General features: G+C 37.7%; 4 protein-coding genes and 1 long non-coding RNA gene across 9 annotated transcripts in view; 2 read left to right on the top strand and 3 right to left on the bottom strand.

Annotated features, from left to right (window-relative positions):
* Nucleotides 1-6,954: 6,954 nt before the first annotated feature.
* Nucleotides 6,955-9,079, bottom strand: LOC147758664 (uncharacterized). The gene is made up of 2 exons (XR_015329972.1): nt 8,592-9,079; nt 6,955-7,740 (listed from the first exon to the last, which is right to left on the bottom strand). It is a non-coding gene; the product is annotated as an uncharacterized LOC147758664 (long non-coding RNA).
* A 100-nt stretch (nt 9,080-9,179) lies between these two features.
* Nurf-38 (Inorganic pyrophosphatase Nurf-38) lies at nt 9,180-13,127 on the top strand. Its single transcript, XM_022817791.2, has 3 exons — nt 9,180-9,583; nt 11,903-12,266; nt 12,450-13,127. Exons 1-3 carry the CDS (start codon nt 9,318-9,320, stop codon nt 12,897-12,899), a joined length of 1,080 nt encoding a protein of 359 aa, XP_022673526.1. The 5' UTR covers nt 9,180-9,317; the 3' UTR covers nt 12,900-13,127.
* Nucleotides 13,128-13,518: 391 nt separating this feature from the next.
* Nucleotides 13,519-15,811, bottom strand: Pfdn2 (prefoldin 2). The gene is made up of 3 exons (XM_022802929.2): nt 15,500-15,811; nt 14,021-14,144; nt 13,519-13,853 (listed from the first exon to the last, which is right to left on the bottom strand). Exons 1-3 carry the CDS (start codon nt 15,631-15,633, stop codon nt 13,653-13,655), a joined length of 459 nt encoding a protein of 152 aa, XP_022658664.1. The 5' UTR covers nt 15,634-15,811; the 3' UTR covers nt 13,519-13,652.
* A 298-nt stretch (nt 15,812-16,109) lies between these two features.
* Nucleotides 16,110-18,771, top strand: LOC111249279 (translocon-associated protein subunit gamma). The gene is made up of 3 exons (XM_022802916.2): nt 16,110-16,465; nt 17,252-17,442; nt 17,702-18,771. Exons 1-3 carry the CDS (start codon nt 16,327-16,329, stop codon nt 17,924-17,926), a joined length of 555 nt encoding a protein of 184 aa, XP_022658651.1. The 5' UTR covers nt 16,110-16,326; the 3' UTR covers nt 17,927-18,771.
* A 58-nt stretch (nt 18,772-18,829) lies between these two features.
* Nucleotides 18,830-20,898, bottom strand: part of ArfGAP1 (ADP-ribosylation factor GTPase-activating protein 1) — a 7,008-nt gene continuing 4,939 nt past the window's right edge. For 4 of the 5 annotated variants that reach the window (XM_086992075.1, XM_086992122.1, XM_022802893.2 and 1 more), the window contains one exon: nt 19,208-20,785. In XM_086992075.1, coding sequence (XP_086848201.1) covers nt 20,360-20,785 — 426 coding nt within the window. In that variant the 3' untranslated portion in view covers nt 19,208-20,359. Of the gene's footprint in view, nt 19,142-19,207; nt 20,786-20,898 lie in introns of those variants that run through there. The other variant, XR_002672858.2, reaches the window with a different exon arrangement.

Here is a 20,898-nt window from a genome sequence, read left to right as displayed (position 1 = left end):
ATGTCAAAACTCTTCTTATCTAAAACGTATGTGCAGTAATCCTTTAAGCGCAAATATAGCAGATTAAATTTGTAATTTAATAGTTTCGGTCCACACCTATTTAAAATGGCAAAAACAGCGTTTGAAAGTAAGCCGACTTGTGTTATCAAAAGATTGGTTTTAAATTCAGTTATATTTTTATATAAAGCAGAAATTACTTGAAACCATAATTTAACGTTTTTTTTCCGATTCGTTGATTTGGCTAAAACGAACGTCATAGTCGCTATTTGTAGTAAACTCTGTTAGAAGTAGTTCTATCTACCACAGGATCCTGAGAAACCTCACATTTTTAAATTAAGGGTGCATATGGTAAGGAATTCTTAGCCACAAGTACTTAGTAGCTATGTTTGAAATCAACTAATGTGAACAGCTTTTCTCTAGAATCTGTTTAATTAGGAATAAGAAATTAGTACCCTTCTAGCTACTGAAAAATATAAAAAAACGTTGGTGTGTAGGAAAGCACATTTTGATTCGTTAAATTATCGTTCTTCGAAGTAAGTAGTTTCGAACTTAGTAACTTCAGGAGTATCGGAAGTTTGAATACGACGCATTGTGTCATCGAGCGTCGTTCAATTAAAGAGCGTGCATAAGCTTCGCTGGTGCTCCAAACATCATGTAAGACAATACTTCTGAGGTTAGAAAAGTGAACTCGAACACATTAGAGTAACAACGTAAGCTTGAATACTCCTGATCTCCCTTTTTTTGACTATTTCGATAGTGTCATGACAAAATTTCCGTCATGCAGCGTATAGACGTTTACATATGGCCAAAAATTTTCATAGATAGGTAACACAAGAAGCTTCGAGCCTAGTGTTATGTTGGATCATCGTACATCTCGTTTAAAACGTTCACCTCGATGATTTGATTTTTATAGGCCCTATAATCATGAGTAACGGCTGTGCTCGGAAAAAATGCTGAATAGCACACATTACAGTAATGCAAAATCGTTTTATATAGACAGTCCTTTCTGTTTGTAAAAAGCAATACAAGTCCTTATCATTCAGGATGAGTTGCACAATCGCAGCATAATACACATATATAGATGATATACATTTATATCATCTTGAATCGTATTGTTAACAGCAAAACATAGAACACGGAATCAATATATTATTGATTCCTATCTAACTTCCTATCTCCTAACTGCTTATCTTGACTGGTGGACTTTGTTGATCTCTTGGCGCGAGCAAATTGGACTGATATATTCACGGTCAATGATATAGTTTTGTCCTAGAAAAAGCAGCGTGAAGAATAGAAGCGTTTGGTCAAATGATTTTCCCTAGTGAGGTGGTTTTTGCGACAGAGCGTAATGTTGATTTGGTTTGTCATGAGCCGGCAGCACCAATTTATTTTGCATTCTGATTTAAACGGCTGAGAACTATACCGCACTAGCGTTCACACTGATGTATCGTCAAATGTATATATCGTGAAAGATGATTGGCGTGAATAAGGGTCGCCAATGCATGTCGAAGTGTGTTTAATATTGAATACGAAGGAAGTTATTAGGTTATAGCTCTTAGGAAATAACTGATTACCAGTAGATATTAGTTTTCTATTTTAAATGTATGTGGCCTTTCATCTCTACAGGTAAAATGAAATGTGTCTATTAGAAAAACAATTCTCTAGATGCCTTTAATGTCTCTGATTTGAACCCATAAATATGTCTCGATGGGTCTGCCTAATCGAATAACTTCCAACTGGACGGATTGCTGAAAGAGCAGATTATACTTTCGATGCAATCAACATCATACTCTTAATGCAGCTAATTTGGCTACTTTTAATTTTAACGCTTACAAACGGTTCCTATGATATCTAATTATCATACCGTCTGTTGGAGAAAAAGAAGTCTAGCAAGATACCTCAACCTGGCGTTTTAGTGGAGTCAATCAAGTAATGATAACGTGCTTCCTGTAGACATCCAGAAAGGCCGGAAAGCCCCTTATTATCATATTAGGACACCAAAATTTTGTGAGTAGTACCGTAGTGGGGTGCAATGTAAATATGACCTTCTCGGTCTTTTCTAGCAAATCCTCGATGCTCCAACGAGGTTCTCAAAGCCCGTTCACACAGATGAAATGGTCGAAAACGGTAAAAACAAATTACCAAAGAAATGTCGTCAACTTCCGACGAAGCTCAGGAAAACCAAATGGGTCCTATTTTGGATTTCAGAGGGAGCGTTCAATAAAAACATGTAGCATGCTGGTATCCGACATTAAAATATGGATTCAATAACCCAATAAGCCCTTTGTATACATCTTGCATTTAAGGACATGACTCAGCATATCTTGGCGTGCGAGGGTGCACCGTGGATTGTGTTCGTCCCGCTAGCTGCAATCCTACAGGAGTACAATATCTATGTATATATCCACCGGTGATGCAATGTCGAAGCTACACCCTTTTCGCTAACGATAAACCTGAGTCAAAATAATAGTCTGAGCCTTCTGCTATTCGCAACCTTATTTAAGGGCTTTCCCAACGAAATAAAGGGGCAAAGGAACCCCACCGAAGTTGTGATCTACGCAGATGATTTGGTAATTTGCGGCTACAGCAGACTCCAAGTATAGAGAGCTCTGGCTAAACTCTACATGCGTCATAACGGAATTGTGGTTAACGGTTAACCTGAATAAGGTGAAGACCATGAGATGATATCGCCATGAGAGTTCGCTTTTCACGTATGAATCTAAATCTACGCTGGTTATGTCGGACGGAATAAAACGGAGGAGTGTGAACGTGTTCGCTGATTCGGAGTCGATCATCTACGTAGCTTCCAGTACTTATGCTTCACGAAAATGATTTCCAAAATCGTAAAAAGACGCAAAATTACACATTTGATTAAACTAACTATTCCATCTACTTTTCGTAGAACTATTACCTTTGGGTAAGCTGTATCAGTTTGAGGGGTGTGATCAAATGCTGTACTTTATAGATGTGTATAGAGACTTGGAAATGTTGTACGAAACAATCTAGTTTTGCTAGATAACTTAAACAAGTCTTGCATAGCCTTGCAGTATGTCTCAAAAATTCTATACTTAGTTAATACTATAAAATACGATGTTTATTAAAATGCGCTACTATTATGATTCAGGCAGATCATGGCGTTAATAGTGAGATAAGATGTGCCCAACCCGAAGGGTTTTGTATTTAGTACTGTCCTTGGTAGTTTCAGTTTACTAGTCAAGCTTATTAGCCTCAACATAGTTGTCTGTTTTTAAGTTAATTCTATACCGTTACCGTCCTAATGACCGTCACAGTATTAATAGAAGTGTTGCATTAATATAGTGATATATTTTGTATAAACGCAGGTAATTGCCAGCGCCAGCCATTCGATACTGAGCTTCCGTCATTGTGGGGAATCCGCGAATTCGCACGGAAGCTCGTCACACTAAAAAGACGTTTACTTACCTCTAATACACCGGCGTTTGAGTTCTTCCCTATGCTTTTAACCTCGTTTGAAAAGTTGCGTCAGCTTTTGACGCACGACGTGACGCGTAGCCTAACTGTGTTTCATCTGTCAAAACTGCATAAGATTGTGAACTTCATTCAATGGGTACATAAAAAGTCGACTTACTGAAAGTTTGTTCACTTCTGGTAAAACGAACCCTACCTAGTTATCTGTAGTTAAAAATACTCATTAAAAATAATAGTTTGAAGTTGAAGATGACTACGGATAAAGCCTGTAATTCGTGGTGGACAATTTTGGTTGAATCGTTCTGACTTAGAATAATTGAACTATTATTACTCATTCAACCTGTTTGATTTTTAAAACAAACCTCTGGGCAGAGCGGTAAATGCTCAATGACGACGTTACTTTCAGCAATCTCATACAAAATTTTTTCACGCCTTCGTGCGGCTTTCAGTCTAATTTTTTATTGGGACCATCTGTACAATGGATTTCATCCGGGCGATTCGCCAAAGACGCTGACGGTCTCTTTGGCACCGTGGGAAGATCTCCGAATGTGAGCTAATCACTTAGCCTACTAGCACATATTCAATGGCATTCATGCACAACAAATGACCCTCTCTATTCGGAAAAGGTCGGCGAATTTTTTTTAAATGTGCGTTCGTTCGGTATCTTTTAATCTAAGTCAAAAAATATTGTCCTTCAATGTTATTAGGATGTTCAAACCCATTAAGATTCTTAACTAAGAAACTTTCATAATACCTAAAGCCTTTCGTAGCACATTGACAGATTATATATATATATACATATATATATATATATACAGGTTATATAAATCGTGTTGAGATATGCTTGTGAATGCATTGTTATTTTCTGGTGCCATTTTAGCTTCTACCGAGCACCAAGTTCCTACAAGCGATTACTTCTAGCTGGATGTAAGCTGGCTGTGCTTTTCACAACAAAAGAAATTTTATTCTGAATAAATAAACACTATATATATATATACATTATTTTAACGTAACATGTTTACCATTGCCCATCATAGAGTTCTCAAGCTCTTTAGAAACCTTTATTCGAAATGTAATTATTTTGCCTTGTATAAATATCTGCTCCTTTGTCTCAACAGAGGTGTGCTTAATGATGGCCTCTTGTCATGGTTTCTGTTTTGTCCTCATTTCTAATTTTTTTTTATTGTGGGCGATGCGGCGAAACTCTACGAAGCAGGTTAAAGATGACAGTTTTAATAAAAAAACATAAGTACATCCACTTGTTATTGTGAAAACATTTATCGTTTCATTCACTAAAACGTCATTAAAATGTTGGCACAAGTTCTTTGTATTTCATGGTGATACGTTTATTAGTAGAAATATTTTCATGACAGATATCCAATAGCCGGTTGCTGTTATTATCTTTTTATACATCTGTACCACGTGTAAGTCGGCCGTGATGTAGAGGTGTAGGTATCCGTACGTTTGAGTCTGATAGAGTCATCGTACCTAGAATGGTAAAAGCTTTCTGTTTACCTAACTGCCAACGAAATTGATATCGCTACCTTAGCCTAGGCAGTTCATTGTGTGGTACCTCAGGCAAAAAATATGGCCATAATCACATGGCTTTATACCGTTTGAGAAAGTCGTCTCCTTAGAGGGTGTGCATGGAGCCTATAGAATAGAACCAACTTCACGTTCGTCCTACCCAATGATAACTATCCTCTTGGCACAATTGTACATTGCAGCCATTTAGAATCGGCTAGATTTTCATGCGTCAGACGTTTAGCGCTTCCGTCGAAGCCACTGTTTTATAATCTTGCAGTCTGAGAACTATTTAGTTATCGTCGACTAGCACATCGAATATCCACGTAAACTGTAACGTAATCAAGTTGCTCTATAGCTATACAATGAGCATTAAATTTAATTACAGTTACTATATTAATATCTATTTTCAAATTATTTTCCGAGCCATTTCGAAAACATGGTTTCGTTCTGTTAGAGAACCAAATGAACTTTAACGTTTTATATAATCCATTGGCAGACATCAACTGGACGACTATACACCCAGCGAATAGCTTTAAATCACGTGAATATGCATCACGGGTAGGCTGACAACTTTACCAGACATTCAACGAGGGACAGACAAGCACTCGATGTTCACTGTAGACAATGATGGGAGCTGTTTATTACCATGAAGGCTAGTTAAATATGGCAGCAAACTTAGCCAATTGGTGAAGTTCCAATTGTTGACATATGAGTGGAGCTAAGCTCTTTACGTGGTTTACCCAATGCATAGGAGGTGCCTTCATCAATTTTTGGAAAAGCCTCATCCTGACTTCAGAATTATTGGTGATATTACATTGAACAAAAAATTGTACGCGGTCTGATTTCATTTAGCTTTTATTTGATTCCTTTAATAATTTTTCTTTTCTGGGTTCAAACGTACCGAGTAAACTATAGAAAACATAGGGAGCCTACGGGATGAACCACAGGAACTTTTAACCTTAATGATATTAAACGAAAAGCTGGTGACACAATGCAGACTTTCCTATGTGTCGCATTCCCTATAGATTTGAATTTGTCATCTTGTATTGAATTATAGTAAAATAGAACTGAGATTCTTTACTGTATTTTGGTAGTTTTTTGGTCGCTGAGGAAATTATTAGATGAATTCAGTTCCTTACTCTGTTGTAAGTTCAAATGCTTGCAACGAAACAAAATGCTCAAGTCTGATGAAATCTGCTTCTTTGAGCAAAAGCATCCTAGTCTTGCGCAATTTAGATATATTTTCAAAGTAGTTGATCCGTCTTTCTATATGCTATTATCAATTGAGGATCACTGATGTGCACGCTCTTTGATTAATACTAAGGATTGTCGAAGTAAGAATGTAAATCTGCATGTATAACTCGCGTAACATCCCCGCGTTATCCAGATCCTGCACTGAACTGATATTTCGATAAGGCTTTTCCCTACAAGTTCATCAACGAAAGTTTACGTTGGCATAAGAGCTCTGTTGAATCTACTTTGACTGGCAGTGCCTACATTCCGATTTTTATTGGTCAAAGATACCTTTGCCTGGCGGTCCTGTGAATTATCAGCATTTACGTGATTATGCATAGATATTATATAAAAGTATATTTTTTATTGTCTACCTCTTGATTCTGCGTTCAAAGTAGTAAGCTTAATTTACTTTATTCATTATAAAGGAAATAAACAACGATTCTAAACCATATTTTTTTGTAGTTACAGAAACCGCTTCAAGCTAGAGCCCAAAATATAGCTCAGTAAAAGCATATTTGGCGGTCAGTTTGGCAAAAAACTATGAAGTTTAAAAGATTCACATTACTTGAGTACAGGCAATTTTTAACTAGTAGAAAAGTCTAAAGCTTTACCATTTCCAATTATCTTAGTAAGAAAAGCCATGAAAACAAAGAAACAGTTAGCAATAGACATAAAACAAATTATCGCAATAGCACGGTACCCATTTTCAATGGCATAAAGAATGTGAAACAAGGAAACTATGCATTTACGCGCGTGTATCATGCAAAAATGACACCTTTGATTTATTTAATGTGTTGATATCGATTTTCATAATTAGCATAATGTTAAGCAACTGAATGCGTGGCCAAGAATATACTCTGTGATGGTCTGCATGTTATTTATAATTTTTGGCATTAAATTAATAGTAATAAATTTACGGGTAGTACAACAAAGGTGTATTTATCACGTTTCGTGAATCTTTCCAAATAGGCGTTTTGATTAATCTCATATAATTCAACGGATGTACTCTCTTGTAGCACACTTTCGACACTTTGTCTTAGTTAACTTATTTTTTTATCATTCAATCTCGAACTTTCCAAGTATCATTATATGGTACATTTGCCTTCACTAATTAAAAGAAAGCAGTAGACGGACACACAATTCACGAAGACCTTAGATAAGCAGCTATTTTTGTGTTTTATCTTTTGACTGATTCTCGTTCTGGAGCAATTGATAGCTTCCGGTTCTGGAGTTTTCGAGGCACTTCTACAGAGAGGTGTGTGTGTTCGACCTCCTAGACACATAGTCCCCATGCGTATCTTGGGCCTTGGTGGCATATAGTTGGATTTTTCCTCTCGTAAGGGACTACAAGGCGCAAGAAGAACTCTTCTCTCCTTTCGAGATATCGGTTCCAGGCCTCACAAGCAGTAACAAAGATGCTAGCAGTCTTGTACTTATTCAGTCTTGTTAGTGCAGTCTTGTAAAACCGAGTAAGGTTCCATCTGCCTGCAGACACGTAAATGAGTCCCACAGTCGGCCCCATGAAACTGACTATAAATAAAAAAAAGATTATAAAAAAACTACAAAGCTCCGGCTACTCGGTCGTGCGAAAATATTATACCTTTATAGGAGAAAATAAGGCTTAAATTAGATATATAGAAGGAAGATGATACATTGTGCTTTCATTAAAGCACAACAAAAGTTTTAACAGATCTGATTTTCATTGAATCCGTTTGTCTAAATAGTCATACAAATACTTTTAACATTTGAGTCCCAAAACGCCTCCAAGTAAGCATCAGTTTTTTCTTTATTAATCGAGTTCATTAAATATTTTTTTGGTGTTATTTTTGCCTTTTATACTAGCAAACTACACTATACGTCCAAAGCCACGCATACACTCATCTAGCAATTATCAGTTAGCTGCAGTAAATCACAGTATTTACATCTTATATAATGGCTGCATACGATTTCATTTGGCACGTGCTCCATCTACAGAATGTTTAGAAAATCTCTAATTTTGGTCCACGAGCAACCGATCCTCAAAATTTTTGAATACTCTTACATCTGAATTTGGTCTTCTAATGAATAACGAAGTTCTCGCTACTTCACTTTCAAAAGTATTTACTTAAAGTAAATCATTCATTGTATATTTATATATATATAGACAAATATGGAGCGAGAGTCCAAATGAAAATTTAAACAAACGGTTTTAATGAACGACATTAGGCTCTAACTTTTTACTGTTTGAAATTTAGAATTAATCTCATGTGTCACGTTCGAATTAGATATGCAAAATCTCTAAGCGTTAATCTCGATAAATTATTTCTACTATTGGCAATAGAAATAACAATTATAAACATAAGTAGATTAGTTAGGGTACGTGAACCTCACAAAGTACATACGTAGCAATATTTATCGGAGAATCCTTGTCTGACGATGTTATTCAAGCTCTGTATCAAAGTCAAACCTGGATTTAGAGTTTGTAAAATATGTGAAATGGCCCCAGCGAAGGCTCCTTTCACTTATGGGGTCATCATCAAGCATATTTCGCTGCTTGGCAAGAAGGCCAAAAATTCAAGAAGGTCGTCCGTATCATACCACATATTGAATTGTATCTCTCTGTGTACATACAAATTGAAACTGCTAAATACTAATAACACGCTTTAACACTGTATGCTATGAGCAAATAGTATTTCTTAAATAAACCAATATGCTACTATATCTATGTTATTATCTCCAGTTGTCAACTAATGCTTTGCAATTTATGGTTGAAATTTATGCTGTGCGCACGGTTCCCGTTTTCTCCGTCAATCCATTAGCATGTGGCGCCGTCTAGGAAGCGCACTCCAAACACAGATGGAAACCTTTCTCATTCGTTGCTATTATCATGCGGCGCGGGAGCATCGTCCTTCTTCGTCTTCTGCTTTCAGTGGAAAGGGGTGCTGCCAGACTGCCGTTCTACCAAACGCGCCGCGCGTTCTTCCACGCAGTGGTAAACGAATAGAGCACCGGCAAAATTCCGATTGGCCCGCTGATTGGCGCGGCAACTTTGAGCTGATTCTTCGATACAGGTGTGCCCGTGTGTGTGTTGTTAGCGTGTTAGCAGACGTCATCACCCCGTCGATTCGATGTGGCGCTCGGGTCTCTATTGCAGCGTGCGAACAGCGGCAACACTTCGTGGCTACTTTCTTTCGTGCGGTGGAAACCGAAGCGTCACCGGTGTCGTTCCGATCAAGAACCCTATCGGGTGCACCTCGTTTCTTCTCTGTCAAACGATTTCGGCAAAATTTTCCGCCTCCATTGTAAAACGTACGGCTAATAATATACCCAACGCTACGAATATGATCGATTTCCATACTGTCGAGCGTGGAACTGAGAACAGCACATCGTACCGGTGCGTAAACTGACTCATGGGTTTTGTCTTATGAGTAAATTATGCTAGTATGTATTTAATAGCGTACAGGGGACGTTGATCGTTGTTGAGTGAAATGTGGCTCGATAGAAAAATGCTTTTCCCTGTTTAGCCCGTCGATAGCTGTCACTATAGATACCAATTACATGTTTGTGGAGCACTATGTCAGGGTTATATACAAATGGTACCGCTAGGTATTTGGATAGTAGACACTTAAATTGCTTATAGTGTCTAAGCGCCAAGTGTGTATATTGGTTTTATAGATTGCTATAATATTATGTTTGAAAGCGTATTGCATCGTCTTTATGAGTGCGCTGTCTGCCACAGATACCCAATGCGGTCAGCTCAAGGTGTCCTTGTTAATGGATTTCTAATCAGGAAGATTCGCGAATGTTTCGTTCTTGCTCTACTTGTTAAAGGCGACTGTTGAAGTATTTGTCCTATTTGCGTTATGGTCGCTTTATAGCATGTATTGAATCCGCTGAATAAATGTCCTTAATGTAGTACTGTAGAAATTTTTAGAAAACGTTTATCATATCATATCAGTTGTGTTCAGTTGTTATCAGTTGTGAAGACTGCCTGTTATAGTTACTAATGGTCGCATTGATATTTTATTGCTCCCACTTGCTTTAAAGAAAATCCACTCAACTGGTGTAGCCATACGTAGTCTTTAAACAGAGTTGATTAGTGTATGATCAAGTACTGCTAAGTAACATATGAACAAAAGTTGGTCACGTGTGTAGTTTAGGTTCGTGTTCTAACCCCCAAAGAAAAAACGACTTTTAATTTGAGGCGAGGCTAGGCGACGCGTATAAATTGCCTGCTCATTACATAGGCGCTTATCTCTAGTACAATAGGATTTAACCATTCGTGCAAAATATTTTTTCTTTCTTTTTAAAAAAATAATTTCTTAACAATATTTTCCGGGTGCTTTTTACATGTATTAATTTTACATGTAATCTGGCATACAGACTGGTTGCTTTAGCAATATCTATCAACCAATGTTCGATATTTGATATGTCCGCGGGATGGTTAGTGACGCCGCGATGACATTCTGAGAAGAACACAGATCGAATCTCGGCTGGGCTACTGAAGCCTACAAGTCTACCATACACTTGGCTATCCAAAAAAAACTGAGCGCCTTTTTTATCTGTATTATTTTCAATTACTCGTTTGCATCTACATACTTAGTGAGATAATCTCCAGAATACGCAAATATGTTATTTGCATCTAATAACTTTTACTTTAAACTTGTTGCGTCGTTCACTGGAGCCATAAAGGCACATGAATCCGAGCTAGCCGTTTCGCTACCCCCGTCTTGTTAGTTCAGCCCATTCGAACACAACATATACGAACGCGGTTCTTGGCTTTGTGCCAGTGAAGCGATCTAATGATGTACAGCCAGCTTGTACCAAATGATTCTGACAATGATTTTGGTTCTTAAAGAATGTATCGGTAGTGAACCATTGAAACAATTTTATTTTGGAAAAACAAGGTACACAACAGCAACGTTAGATAAAGTCATACTTTTAATTTACCCTTGTAGATTCAGGCTGCTCCTTTGGCTAGTCTATATGTCAAAAGATTACTTGTCAAATTTCGGCCGTAACGAAATATCAAGTTTTTGTTGATAAACCAGTGTTATCGGGCGGTACCTTTGGACTTACCCAATGAAGTAGAGTGGGACCTTACTAGATGATGTGAAGAAGTAATGTCATACGATGTTTCGCGACAAAACTGGCCAACCTCATAGTGCCCACTGTTACTCGGGATCCACTTCCAATTAACCACACTTAATCCGATAATAGGAGCTGTACTAGATAACTTCAATTGTTTGTAAGAATTCTACGTGTAAGCAAAAACATTAAAAATGTTTTAAAATGCAGAGAAATGCCTAAAAACCGAGCTATTTTTACAATAGGATGCCTTTAGAGCGACTTGTTTAGTACAGAGTTTGTATTCGGAACCGTTTTTACGAAATTTGAATTTTGGAGGAGCTGCCCAAAAAAAAAAGCTAAAAGCTTGAATAAGTGTAAAGTTAGTGTTTTGAACGCAAGCATTGAGTAAAAGAGCATTCTCTAGCAACATATTCAAATTAAAAATACTTCAGGCAGTCCAGCGTGCGTAAAAATAATCAACTAATATATTAGTTTGTTCTGCACGATCACTACAGGAAGTGTTTATTTGGAAATCTTGTAAAAAAGAAAACCTAAGAAAGCATGACGCGATTATGAAGATTAGGAAAAGTGCGGTTCGAGTTTCCTTGTAAATGGACGGCCTTTTTCAATGTTGCTCTTCTAGAATATACTATCGAAATGCTAGCGGGCAGGCTATTTCCCCGTTTCACGACATCCCCATGTGGGCTGATCAAGCCAATCGAATCTACAACATGGTCGTTGAAGTCCCTCGTTGGACCAATGCCAAGATGGAAATCGCCACTGGAGAGCCGTTAAACCCCATCAAGCAAGACGTCAAAAAGGAACAGCTGAGATTCGTCAAGAACCCTTTCCCGCACCACGGTTACATTTGGAACTATGGAGCTATTCCTCAGACATGGGAGGACCCAAACCGTACCGATGCTCATACTGGATTCAAGGGCGACAACGATCCGATTGATATCTGCGAGATCGGGCACCGAATTGCCAAACGCGGAGAGATTGTGCAGGTAAAATTAACGGCAGATTAATATACAAATAATGCGTTTAACAATAGGAAACAGTTTGGTGACACTGATGCGAATGTGTGGTTGCAGCTGGAAATGCCACGTAGCCGTATTTTGAACTTTGTGTAGACCGAGTCAACAGATCTCATCGACAAACTGCTTAGCAATCACTTTACTTCATTTCAGGTTAAGGTGCTTGGCGTACTCGCGTTAATCGATGAGGGTGAGACGGATTGGAAGCTGATTGCCATCGACATCAAAGACCCCCAAGCACCAGAGCTCAACAACATTCTTGATGTCGAAAAGCTTATGCCTGGTCTACTCAAAGCTACCGTCGAGTGGTTCAGAATTTACAAAATTCCAGACGGCAAGCCACCTAACAAATTCGCTTTCGATGGTCAAGTGAAGGATCGCGATTTTGCGGAGAAAATCATCGCGGAGACACATGAGCACTGGGTCGCTTTAATGGCAGCTGCAGATACGGGGAAGATTAACTGCTCATCTGTGACCACACAGGGCAAATACAGAGTTACCCCAGAAGAGGCTAACTCGATCGTTGGATCAACGTCAGAGTTCTCCGCTAATCCTTGCCGAGAATCCACCATTGACAAATGGTACTACGTGAACGCCCAATAAAGAATTGAAGTTTTAAATTATATTGATAACGTAAGAAGTGGCGTGGTAATCAAGTACCAACGTGTTTATGTGAAATGTCCATTCTCAGTGAGACAATTATATTGAACCTAGATTTTTATTTTTATCATCATTTTTTTTTATTGCTATTTACAATGTAAGCGTAAGCAACCGATTTGACATAATCAAATAATGCATCAAATAATATAAAATGGTGGCGCTAAAAACAAATTGTCTTTTTTGCACAGCTAGTCACAGCATTCAAGATTATATGTAAAATAATTTAATATTATTAAATTGAAGTTAAAAACCAGTACTGTGTTAGTAGCTTAAATGTTTTTATTCTGAGCGCAATCTCCCGTGAGACTACAAATTTTATTGGATTTTATATATATTTTATATGTATATTTAATATTATAGATTGGAAAAATTCAGCAAAAAAACTTCAAAGGTTACTAGCACTAGTAGCATTTTTAGAATAATTAATAAAGTACTCTGCGAATATAATATACACTATATATAATATATATAAAAAATATAAAAAAATCAGGAATGGTAAACAATTGAGCTCACCTAATCATTTAACATAAATATACAATGGTAACAGTGAATACATCATAAATAAAGGAATTAGTTGTAGATAGTAGTGTTTATTTACATTACAGTAGGCTTAAATATTGTTGCCGGTCCATGCGGGTGACAGCATTGATAGTAATATGTAATAAGCTGGAGCAATGTTTTTTTTGTCAAATCTACTTATTTTCCCTCTACTAGCACTGAGTTGCTAGATCCTTTGCTCGGCAGGCTAGAAGAGTCAGATCTCTCGGGGCGTGCTCCAACGCTTGCCCCACCCGGACCTTCCTGTCGGATTTCGATACCATATTGCTCCCGATATGAGTTGATCTCCTTGCCTTTATCGACAATCCGTTTGTTATATTCCTCGACTAGATTACTTAACTAGAAGAATATAAAAAAATCGGACAAAGATTATGTATTAGTAGTATTTGTACTTGTTTTATAAATCAAATTAATAGCGCTTGATCGACCTACTCATAGAAAAATAGACTTACATAGCTTTTAGGATTAAGATTAAGTTACCGTTGTATATTGTATATATATCCTACCTGATCGCGGTTCTGGCGCACAGCAGGTAAAATCTCCTTAACGTTTCTTTCTACAAGTGTATCACCCACCATTCGGAAGCATCGTCGTCCGGGATTCACCTTTTCCAATGTTGCTATCACCATACTGTAACCGATGATATTTAAAGAAACAAACATAAGTTAAGATATAGTCTACATTATTATTTCTTTTATACGTATATACTGCTCATTACGATCTGAAAGAGGGATTTGATTCCACTCAACGGGTATTTTTAGTCGAAGCTTGCTAGCTTGAATTTGAATGGCGTCTTATAAGTTCAGTAGTGGACACTAAAAGACGATCCGTAGATTTGTTCTGGTGTCCGCTTCGTCTGTAATATGATAACCGCGATTAAGTATAGAAAAAAATATATGGCACAGCGCATCCTAAAATGGAACTGTCCAATATGTCAAGCAACCAGACCAATCGAGTTACTTTACATAGGACACTCCGCGGCAATAAAACGATAATAGGGCAGAGATGAGATTATATTAATTAGATATGTAAGTTCCAGATTCGGTTGCGTTCCTACCCTTACTCACCGCCGGTTAATTCCTTTAATAAAGGAAGTATATGCACACTACTTAAATTTGCTTAGCTTTAAAATAGCTACCCGCCATAAGTCATGCTGTTTTTGGTATGTGGTACCGCACTGTTTTCGAGACCGAAAAGCATTATTCGGCTGATCCTATTGAGAAACATTTAGGAAGAAATGCTAACTAAAGTATTTTGGAACACCAACGTAACCTTACGCCTTACCGAGTACTACCCTATCGAAGTAAAAAAAAATTCACGAGAAATCTTTGTGTGAGTAGTTCCTAAAAGTGGTGCTTATACTTTATAGTTTTTAAATCAATTTTTAATTAATAGCGCTCGATCGACACACTCATAGAAAAATAGACATTAAGATCAATTTACCTTTGTTGTATTCACTAGAGGGCTGGATATGGCTGCTTGTTGGGCTTATATACTACACACAATTTGATATACATTTTCAAGTTTTTTACTTAAAATATATGCATATGATATATTCCGCGTGATTCGTAAGGAAAATATAAAAATGTAATGTCCTTTATAACATTGCGAAGAGGCTCTCGTTTTCATAAGAATTATTGGTAACTTATAAGCTCATATGACGCCTAATCCATTCAATACGGATTATTTTTTAATTTACTTATATATAACCAAAAGTATGTTTTCCACCCTGCATTCAATAAAATTTCGTTTTCTAGTCTTTCTAGATATTTTTATTGCATCTATCAATCGAAAAGAGACGAGCTGCTCGTACGCATCAAAGTTGGCACATGGCGCGTGCTATTTCGCTGCGTCTCTTGTTACTCCCTTATTTCAAATCACCCTTTAAAGGAGCGATAAACAACTCACAATTATAACAATTTTATTGGTATTTCTTGATGTTCATGCTTTTTACTACTACTTTACCCTTCTGCCTTGCTACTTACTTATGGTCATTCAAATCTTGCTCGAATTCGAACAGTTTCAACGTCAAATGCCGTTGTTCATTGCGAAGCGCTTGGAAACCTTCCATTATTTTCTCCTGCGTCATCTTTACGGGTTTTTCATCTGAAGTAGCCATGATTGCTACCGCTACTATCTGTTCGTTATTGCTACAGACACTAGAAAAATGGTGCACTATGTTGCGAACACTATTTCTCTAAAATCGCTTACTTGATGCACAATCCTCAACACATTTACTCAAACACCAACAAAACACGGTGGATCTACTGCTGCTAACCCCCTCCCCCATCTCTGTTTTTGGTGTCTGCTCTCCGGTACTCAACAACGGAGTTTAGCTGCCTGCTGAGATAGATCGCGTGTTGCACCGGTCAAGCAATGTTTACAAGCTAGAATCTATCAAAAAGTATAGAGTTTTAACTTCTGCTGCAATCGTTCTAATTTCATTGTTATTATTTTGTGCTCTAAATGTATGCTGTAGTCACGGCATTGTTATCAAGAACCAATTATTCATAATCGAGTCAAAGAATGTGGTCTAAGCTTTCCTCCTCTCTCCGCTGACAGGGGTAAATTTCAACGCGATAGTTTCTCGTCGGTTACGTTGGCAGACCACGTCACCTGCGTTCTCCGCTGGCAACCGTAGGCGAACAGCCGGCGTGACGACAGCCACAGACTATTAGCGGAGCAAAAGTTCGGTTCGGCTTAAGCTAAGCCGTTGACATAACAGTGTCCGTTTCACATCATACGGTGTAAGGTCTACCAAAAGACCTGACATTTTTTGGCAGAAGAAGAGACAGTCTAACACGGACGGAAAATGTCATCGGGTTCGGCCACCAAGAGCAAGAAACTCACGCGAGAGGATGAGCTTCTTCAACAATTTTCGAATAATGTAACAAGTAAAAATTCGGCTCTTTTCTATGGCAATGCGATCATTGTCTCAGCTCTGCCTATATGTAAGTTAATACCTGTACATCGTTCATTTCCGATTCACAAAATCTACTCATTTGAAAATGACTTCAATGACCGATTCAAAAAATCTAGTCTTGCGAAAATCTAGTCAGTTGAAGCAACCTGGGAAAATAACTATTTTGAGTTACTTAGAGTGTATTGATACAGTGTTCACAGCGGCACTTTGTCCAGTAAGAGGTCCATATATCCGTAAGAGGATAATGTCCGTTTAGTTATAAGGTTGATTTTTCCATTCGTGCGGCATATAGTAATTAGAAAAAAAAAAAAAAGTAATTAGAATTCATACGCTAAGACTTCACTTACGACCCGTTTCTTGGTTGTCTAAATAATATATTTGTGGAATATAGTTTTACTTCTCGGTTTTCCTTGATACGGTTTTTCTATAGTATCTAACATCTAATAACAGGCCTTATCGTACTTTGCGAAACAGGTTACAGCTCAGTCGTTAGATAAAATTAGTTGATGTTATGCATAGTTGGTATACGATCTTCAAATTGAAAATAGATTAATGTGAAGGATCTACTTTAGTCCATAAAGCAAACTATTGAAATAACATGAAAAACACTGTTTTAATCTCAACTTGTCCATAATTTTATTTCTATATGTTTATATACTAGACACACGATGCTGGTTCAGTAATCCTGATTTTTTCAGTGTTGATTGGTATCAGTGCTAAATTAGATGCTAGAAATAAACGTAGCTTTTTGGTGTAGAACATCAGTAGGGTTTTTAGTTAGAAATTTGCTTATTGCTGTTTTATAAAATTTCAGGGTTGTTCTGGCGTATCCAGCAGTTGGAAATTCTACCAAATATGATTTTATATTGCGCTGTCACAGCTTTAGCCACGTATTTGATGGCTTTGGCTTATGGAAAAGTACAGTTGGTTCTGAAGCACAAACTTGCTCAGAAGAGGGAACAGGCCATCAATCGTGAGGTGGCGCAGGAGATTGGCGATAGAAAGGTGAGGGAGAGCTCGATTCCTTTATATCTGTTCCTTTATAACCTTTAATTATCAATTAATCACATTAATCGCATTAATCACAAGGGACAAAAAGCAATATCCAATGTAATTAGTTTTGTATAATGCGGTAATGAAGCCACATTTAAATAAATGAAAAAGCGCCATTTTATGTGAGCCCCTATCTGTAAGCAGCCTTTATATTTTAAGCAAACGTTGTTTCACTTTTCTGTTCTTATTTTTCCATTTTGCTGTTTTATAGGTGTCTCGGGACGAACGTGACGAACGAGTTCTGTGCAAAAAAAACGAAGTGGCTCAGTACGAAGCGACAAACTTTTCAATTTTCTACAACAACGCTCTCTTCCTCAGTCTTGTTGTGTTCTTCGGATTCTATCTGTTCCGCACATATCCTCCAGGTTTTAACTACATCATTTCGGTTGCTGGATCGGCTGGAATCGTCGCCTTTCTTTCTACTGGGAACAAATAAGAGAAACAAGTTGTTTCTTTTAAAACTAACCAAATTTGCGCGGTCCCTATCGCTTATTTCACATGTCGACCTGCTTAGGCGAGCTCGACAATGGCATATTTGAGAGCCGTTTGAAAGTGGTGCTGAAAGCAGCTGAATAATTGGTTATCTTGGTATTTTAGTATATTTCAATCCACGTTATCAGTCTGAGATATCATAAAATTATAATGCTCAAATGGAGCATGGCGTTACGTGCATGGCCTCTGGTGACTGTGTTATTTTTTCTGCAAAAAAATAACCGAAACAAAAGCAATTACAATTAACATAGACATGAAGTATACCCAGAATGAGTAGAAGAAAAAAATTCTGAATGTGTAAAGACATAACTGGTCAGGGCTGTGTATCACCAATAACGTGTTTTTAGTGCAAGAGAGACCGAGTAATCGCTCGTAGTGCGGCGAGGTGTTAAAATGTTATGTTTATGATATAAAGTGGGAGTGAAGTGGTACGTATGAAAGCATACAACGAAAGTCGAGAATGAGTACAACATAGGGCGATCCACCATCGTTGAATGAATACGCATTAAATAATGGAATTAATTATCGAACGTCATGCTGAATGTAACTGAATGTAGTTGTATTATAAATAATCTTGATTACTACTTCGAAAGGCGGCCAAAACATGATTATTGATTGAATGGCAACATTGATGTGCTTGACACATACAGTAAATATGTAGCGATAGAAAATTTAACGTTAACACACTCATTTTGATTATATAAACACACAAACGGGTTCAAAGAGTAAAATGGGTTTGTACTACAACTTCGTTTGTAAATAAATCAAGATGAATGAATAAAAGCAACATACAGAAGTGTGATTCTTTGTACCTAACAACATACTGAATGAAATTGAACATAGCAGATTTCTTATCGGAAATTTCGTAATTTTTATTCTTTTTTTCATTACTGATTCAGTCGTTTCGTCATAGTCATGTCATGGACGCTATAATTATCTTAACTGTCATCACGAAATTATGTTGGGTAGAGCTTAGGTGTTAAGAATTCCTTGTCCTCCGTTACATGTTGTAACATCTATATACCACTGTAACATCAATGGCGGTGACGGAACTGAACAAAATCAACAACAAAAAAGATTTCCTCAAGGAGTCCCTCAGCATAGGTGCAAAATGATTCGTCTGCATTGCACTGTTGATCGGACACCTGCACCGAAACCACTACAGATGGATTCGAAAAACCAATAACAACTATCACTTATTCAAAAGAAATAATTTCTATGACTCTAACAAGGTAGAAAAATAATTGCGTAGTTTTATTCATCAGTTATACCAACTCGCATAAAGGTGATAATCATCACTGCCTTTACCCCTATTGTCAGTACAACTCGAGGTCGAACTAGTATCCGATATCTAGAGTTCATTGTCCGTTCTATCTTGCTGTTTATTATAAAAAAACATTGGAAAAAATTTATATATATATATATATGTATATATATCATTTGTCTTATGGACAATATTATATGATGAAAATAAAATCTCGTTCGGGCCACGGGCAAAGAATTACATCTTAATAGGAACCTAAGAACTATATTTGTTGTTAACTATCATAGAGATTGGACTCGAGAAGTTCATTTAAATGTGCTAATTATTCTTACGGTAACTGGAGCGAGATTTATTCATGGTACAGTTGGTGAGGCTTCAGTGCTTCTTAGCTAGGTTTATTTTATCTACGAAAATAGGTTACATATCTCTGACACACGGATAGGACGTGGTCACATTTCTATAATCGAAATCCATAATATAGGTCTATCGGTGCCGCTCAGTTGCCTTGATTTCCTAATTGTATTTGTTATTCCACCTTATCTATTCATACATAACACTTTTTGGACATTGCTGCTTCCAGATTCGTCATCGTCAACTATCAACTCTCAAGTGGCCGCCACCAAATTGTTATATATAAACTATGGTCACATTTAAAGCCGCCGTCTTCAGTGACTTTCTACGCTTTTACTTTATGTTGATTTTCTTCCCTCATCCATCATCTTGCTCTACTTTTCGTATGTCAAAATATACGCTAGCTTACCATAAAGGTGCGTGGCTATCTCCGATGGCATCTCTTCTTTCCGTTTTTCATTACAGTCCAATCGAACTAAGAAACGCATGGAGAGGCATGCGGCTGACCATGCCTTTGTTAGGAAGTTCAACATTTGACTCTCTTTCTCATTTGTTCTCATGGGAATATCATTCCCATTAGCCCAACAATCATGGAGGTCCATTAAAACAGCTTAATCTCGGTAGACAATTTAGTCGCTTTGTGTCTAAACAAAAAGCTTGCATTACTACTACTTCGTCATCCTCTTCTCTGCAGTACACATCGATAGTCCACTGGACATCCTTCTTTTACTTTTGCTGCTGTATTTTTATTTTTTCGCTACTCTAGTTTTTGTCACTTCCTCCCCAGTCATTGTTACCCCAGTCACCCCAGTCTCCGTCCTCCTCTTGGACCTTCTCCACAGGCTTTCGGCGACCTTTTGGCTGCGCGCTGCTGTCATTGCTGTTAGACGTCGAGTCGTTCTGGTATGACGAGCTTCCCCAACCTGCTGTTGCACTCTTACTTTTTGGCATAATAGCCTCCCTGTCCCAGAGAGCATGACTGTCGCCAATCGCCGAATCGTCTCTGAAGCCACGGGGATCATCATTGCCAGCAATCTGTTCGAAGCCAGCCTTTTGTGCGAGAGCTGACGTGATATCGTGTACCGATCGCCTAGTAACGTCAGCCACTCGAGAGACTTGATTGCTCAATGAATCAACAAGACTGGCCTCTTTGACGCGTTGTTGCACCACTTCCGAAGCCTCCATCACCTGTGCGTCAAAAGTCGAACCAAAAAGCAGAAAAAAAACAGTACTCAGAGAAGAGAACACGAATAATTGAAGTTAAGTAACAGCAGAGATGATTTAACAATATAATGTAGTAT

The sequence above is a fragment of the Varroa destructor genome, unplaced genomic scaffold (genome assembly GCF_002443255.2).
Source record: "Varroa destructor unplaced genomic scaffold, Vdes_3.0 BEIS01000001.1, whole genome shotgun sequence".
NCBI lineage: Eukaryota > Metazoa > Arthropoda > Arachnida > Mesostigmata > Varroidae > Varroa > Varroa destructor.
The sequence above is the reverse complement of the archived record's forward strand: the minus strand, read 5'-3'. Positions and strand labels throughout refer to the sequence as shown.

Coding starts and splice junctions, on each gene's coding strand:
- Nurf-38 (XM_022817791.2), top strand. CDS start 9,318: ATGTGGCGCTCGGGTCTCTATTGCAGCGTGCGAACAGCGGCAACACTT. Junction 9,584..11,902: donor GAGAACAGCACATCGTACCG/GTGCGTAAACTG, acceptor TTGCTCTTCTAG/AATATACTATCGAAATGCTA. Junction 12,267..12,449: donor AACGCGGAGAGATTGTGCAG/GTAAAATTAACG, acceptor ACTTCATTTCAG/GTTAAGGTGCTTGGCGTACT.
- Pfdn2 (XM_022802929.2), bottom strand. CDS start 15,633: ATGGCTACTTCAGATGAAAAACCCGTAAAGATGACGCAGGAGAAAATA. Junction 14,145..15,499: donor CAAGATTTGAATGACCATAA/GTAAGTAGCAAG, acceptor CATCGGTTACAG/TATGGTGATAGCAACATTGG. Junction 13,854..14,020: donor TGCGCCAGAACCGCGATCAG/GTAGGATATATA, acceptor ATATTCTTCTAG/TTAAGTAATCTAGTCGAGGA.
- LOC111249279 (XM_022802916.2), top strand. CDS start 16,327: ATGTCATCGGGTTCGGCCACCAAGAGCAAGAAACTCACGCGAGAGGAT. Junction 16,466..17,251: donor TGTCTCAGCTCTGCCTATAT/GTAAGTTAATAC, acceptor ATAAAATTTCAG/GGTTGTTCTGGCGTATCCAG. Junction 17,443..17,701: donor AGGAGATTGGCGATAGAAAG/GTGAGGGAGAGC, acceptor GCTGTTTTATAG/GTGTCTCGGGACGAACGTGA.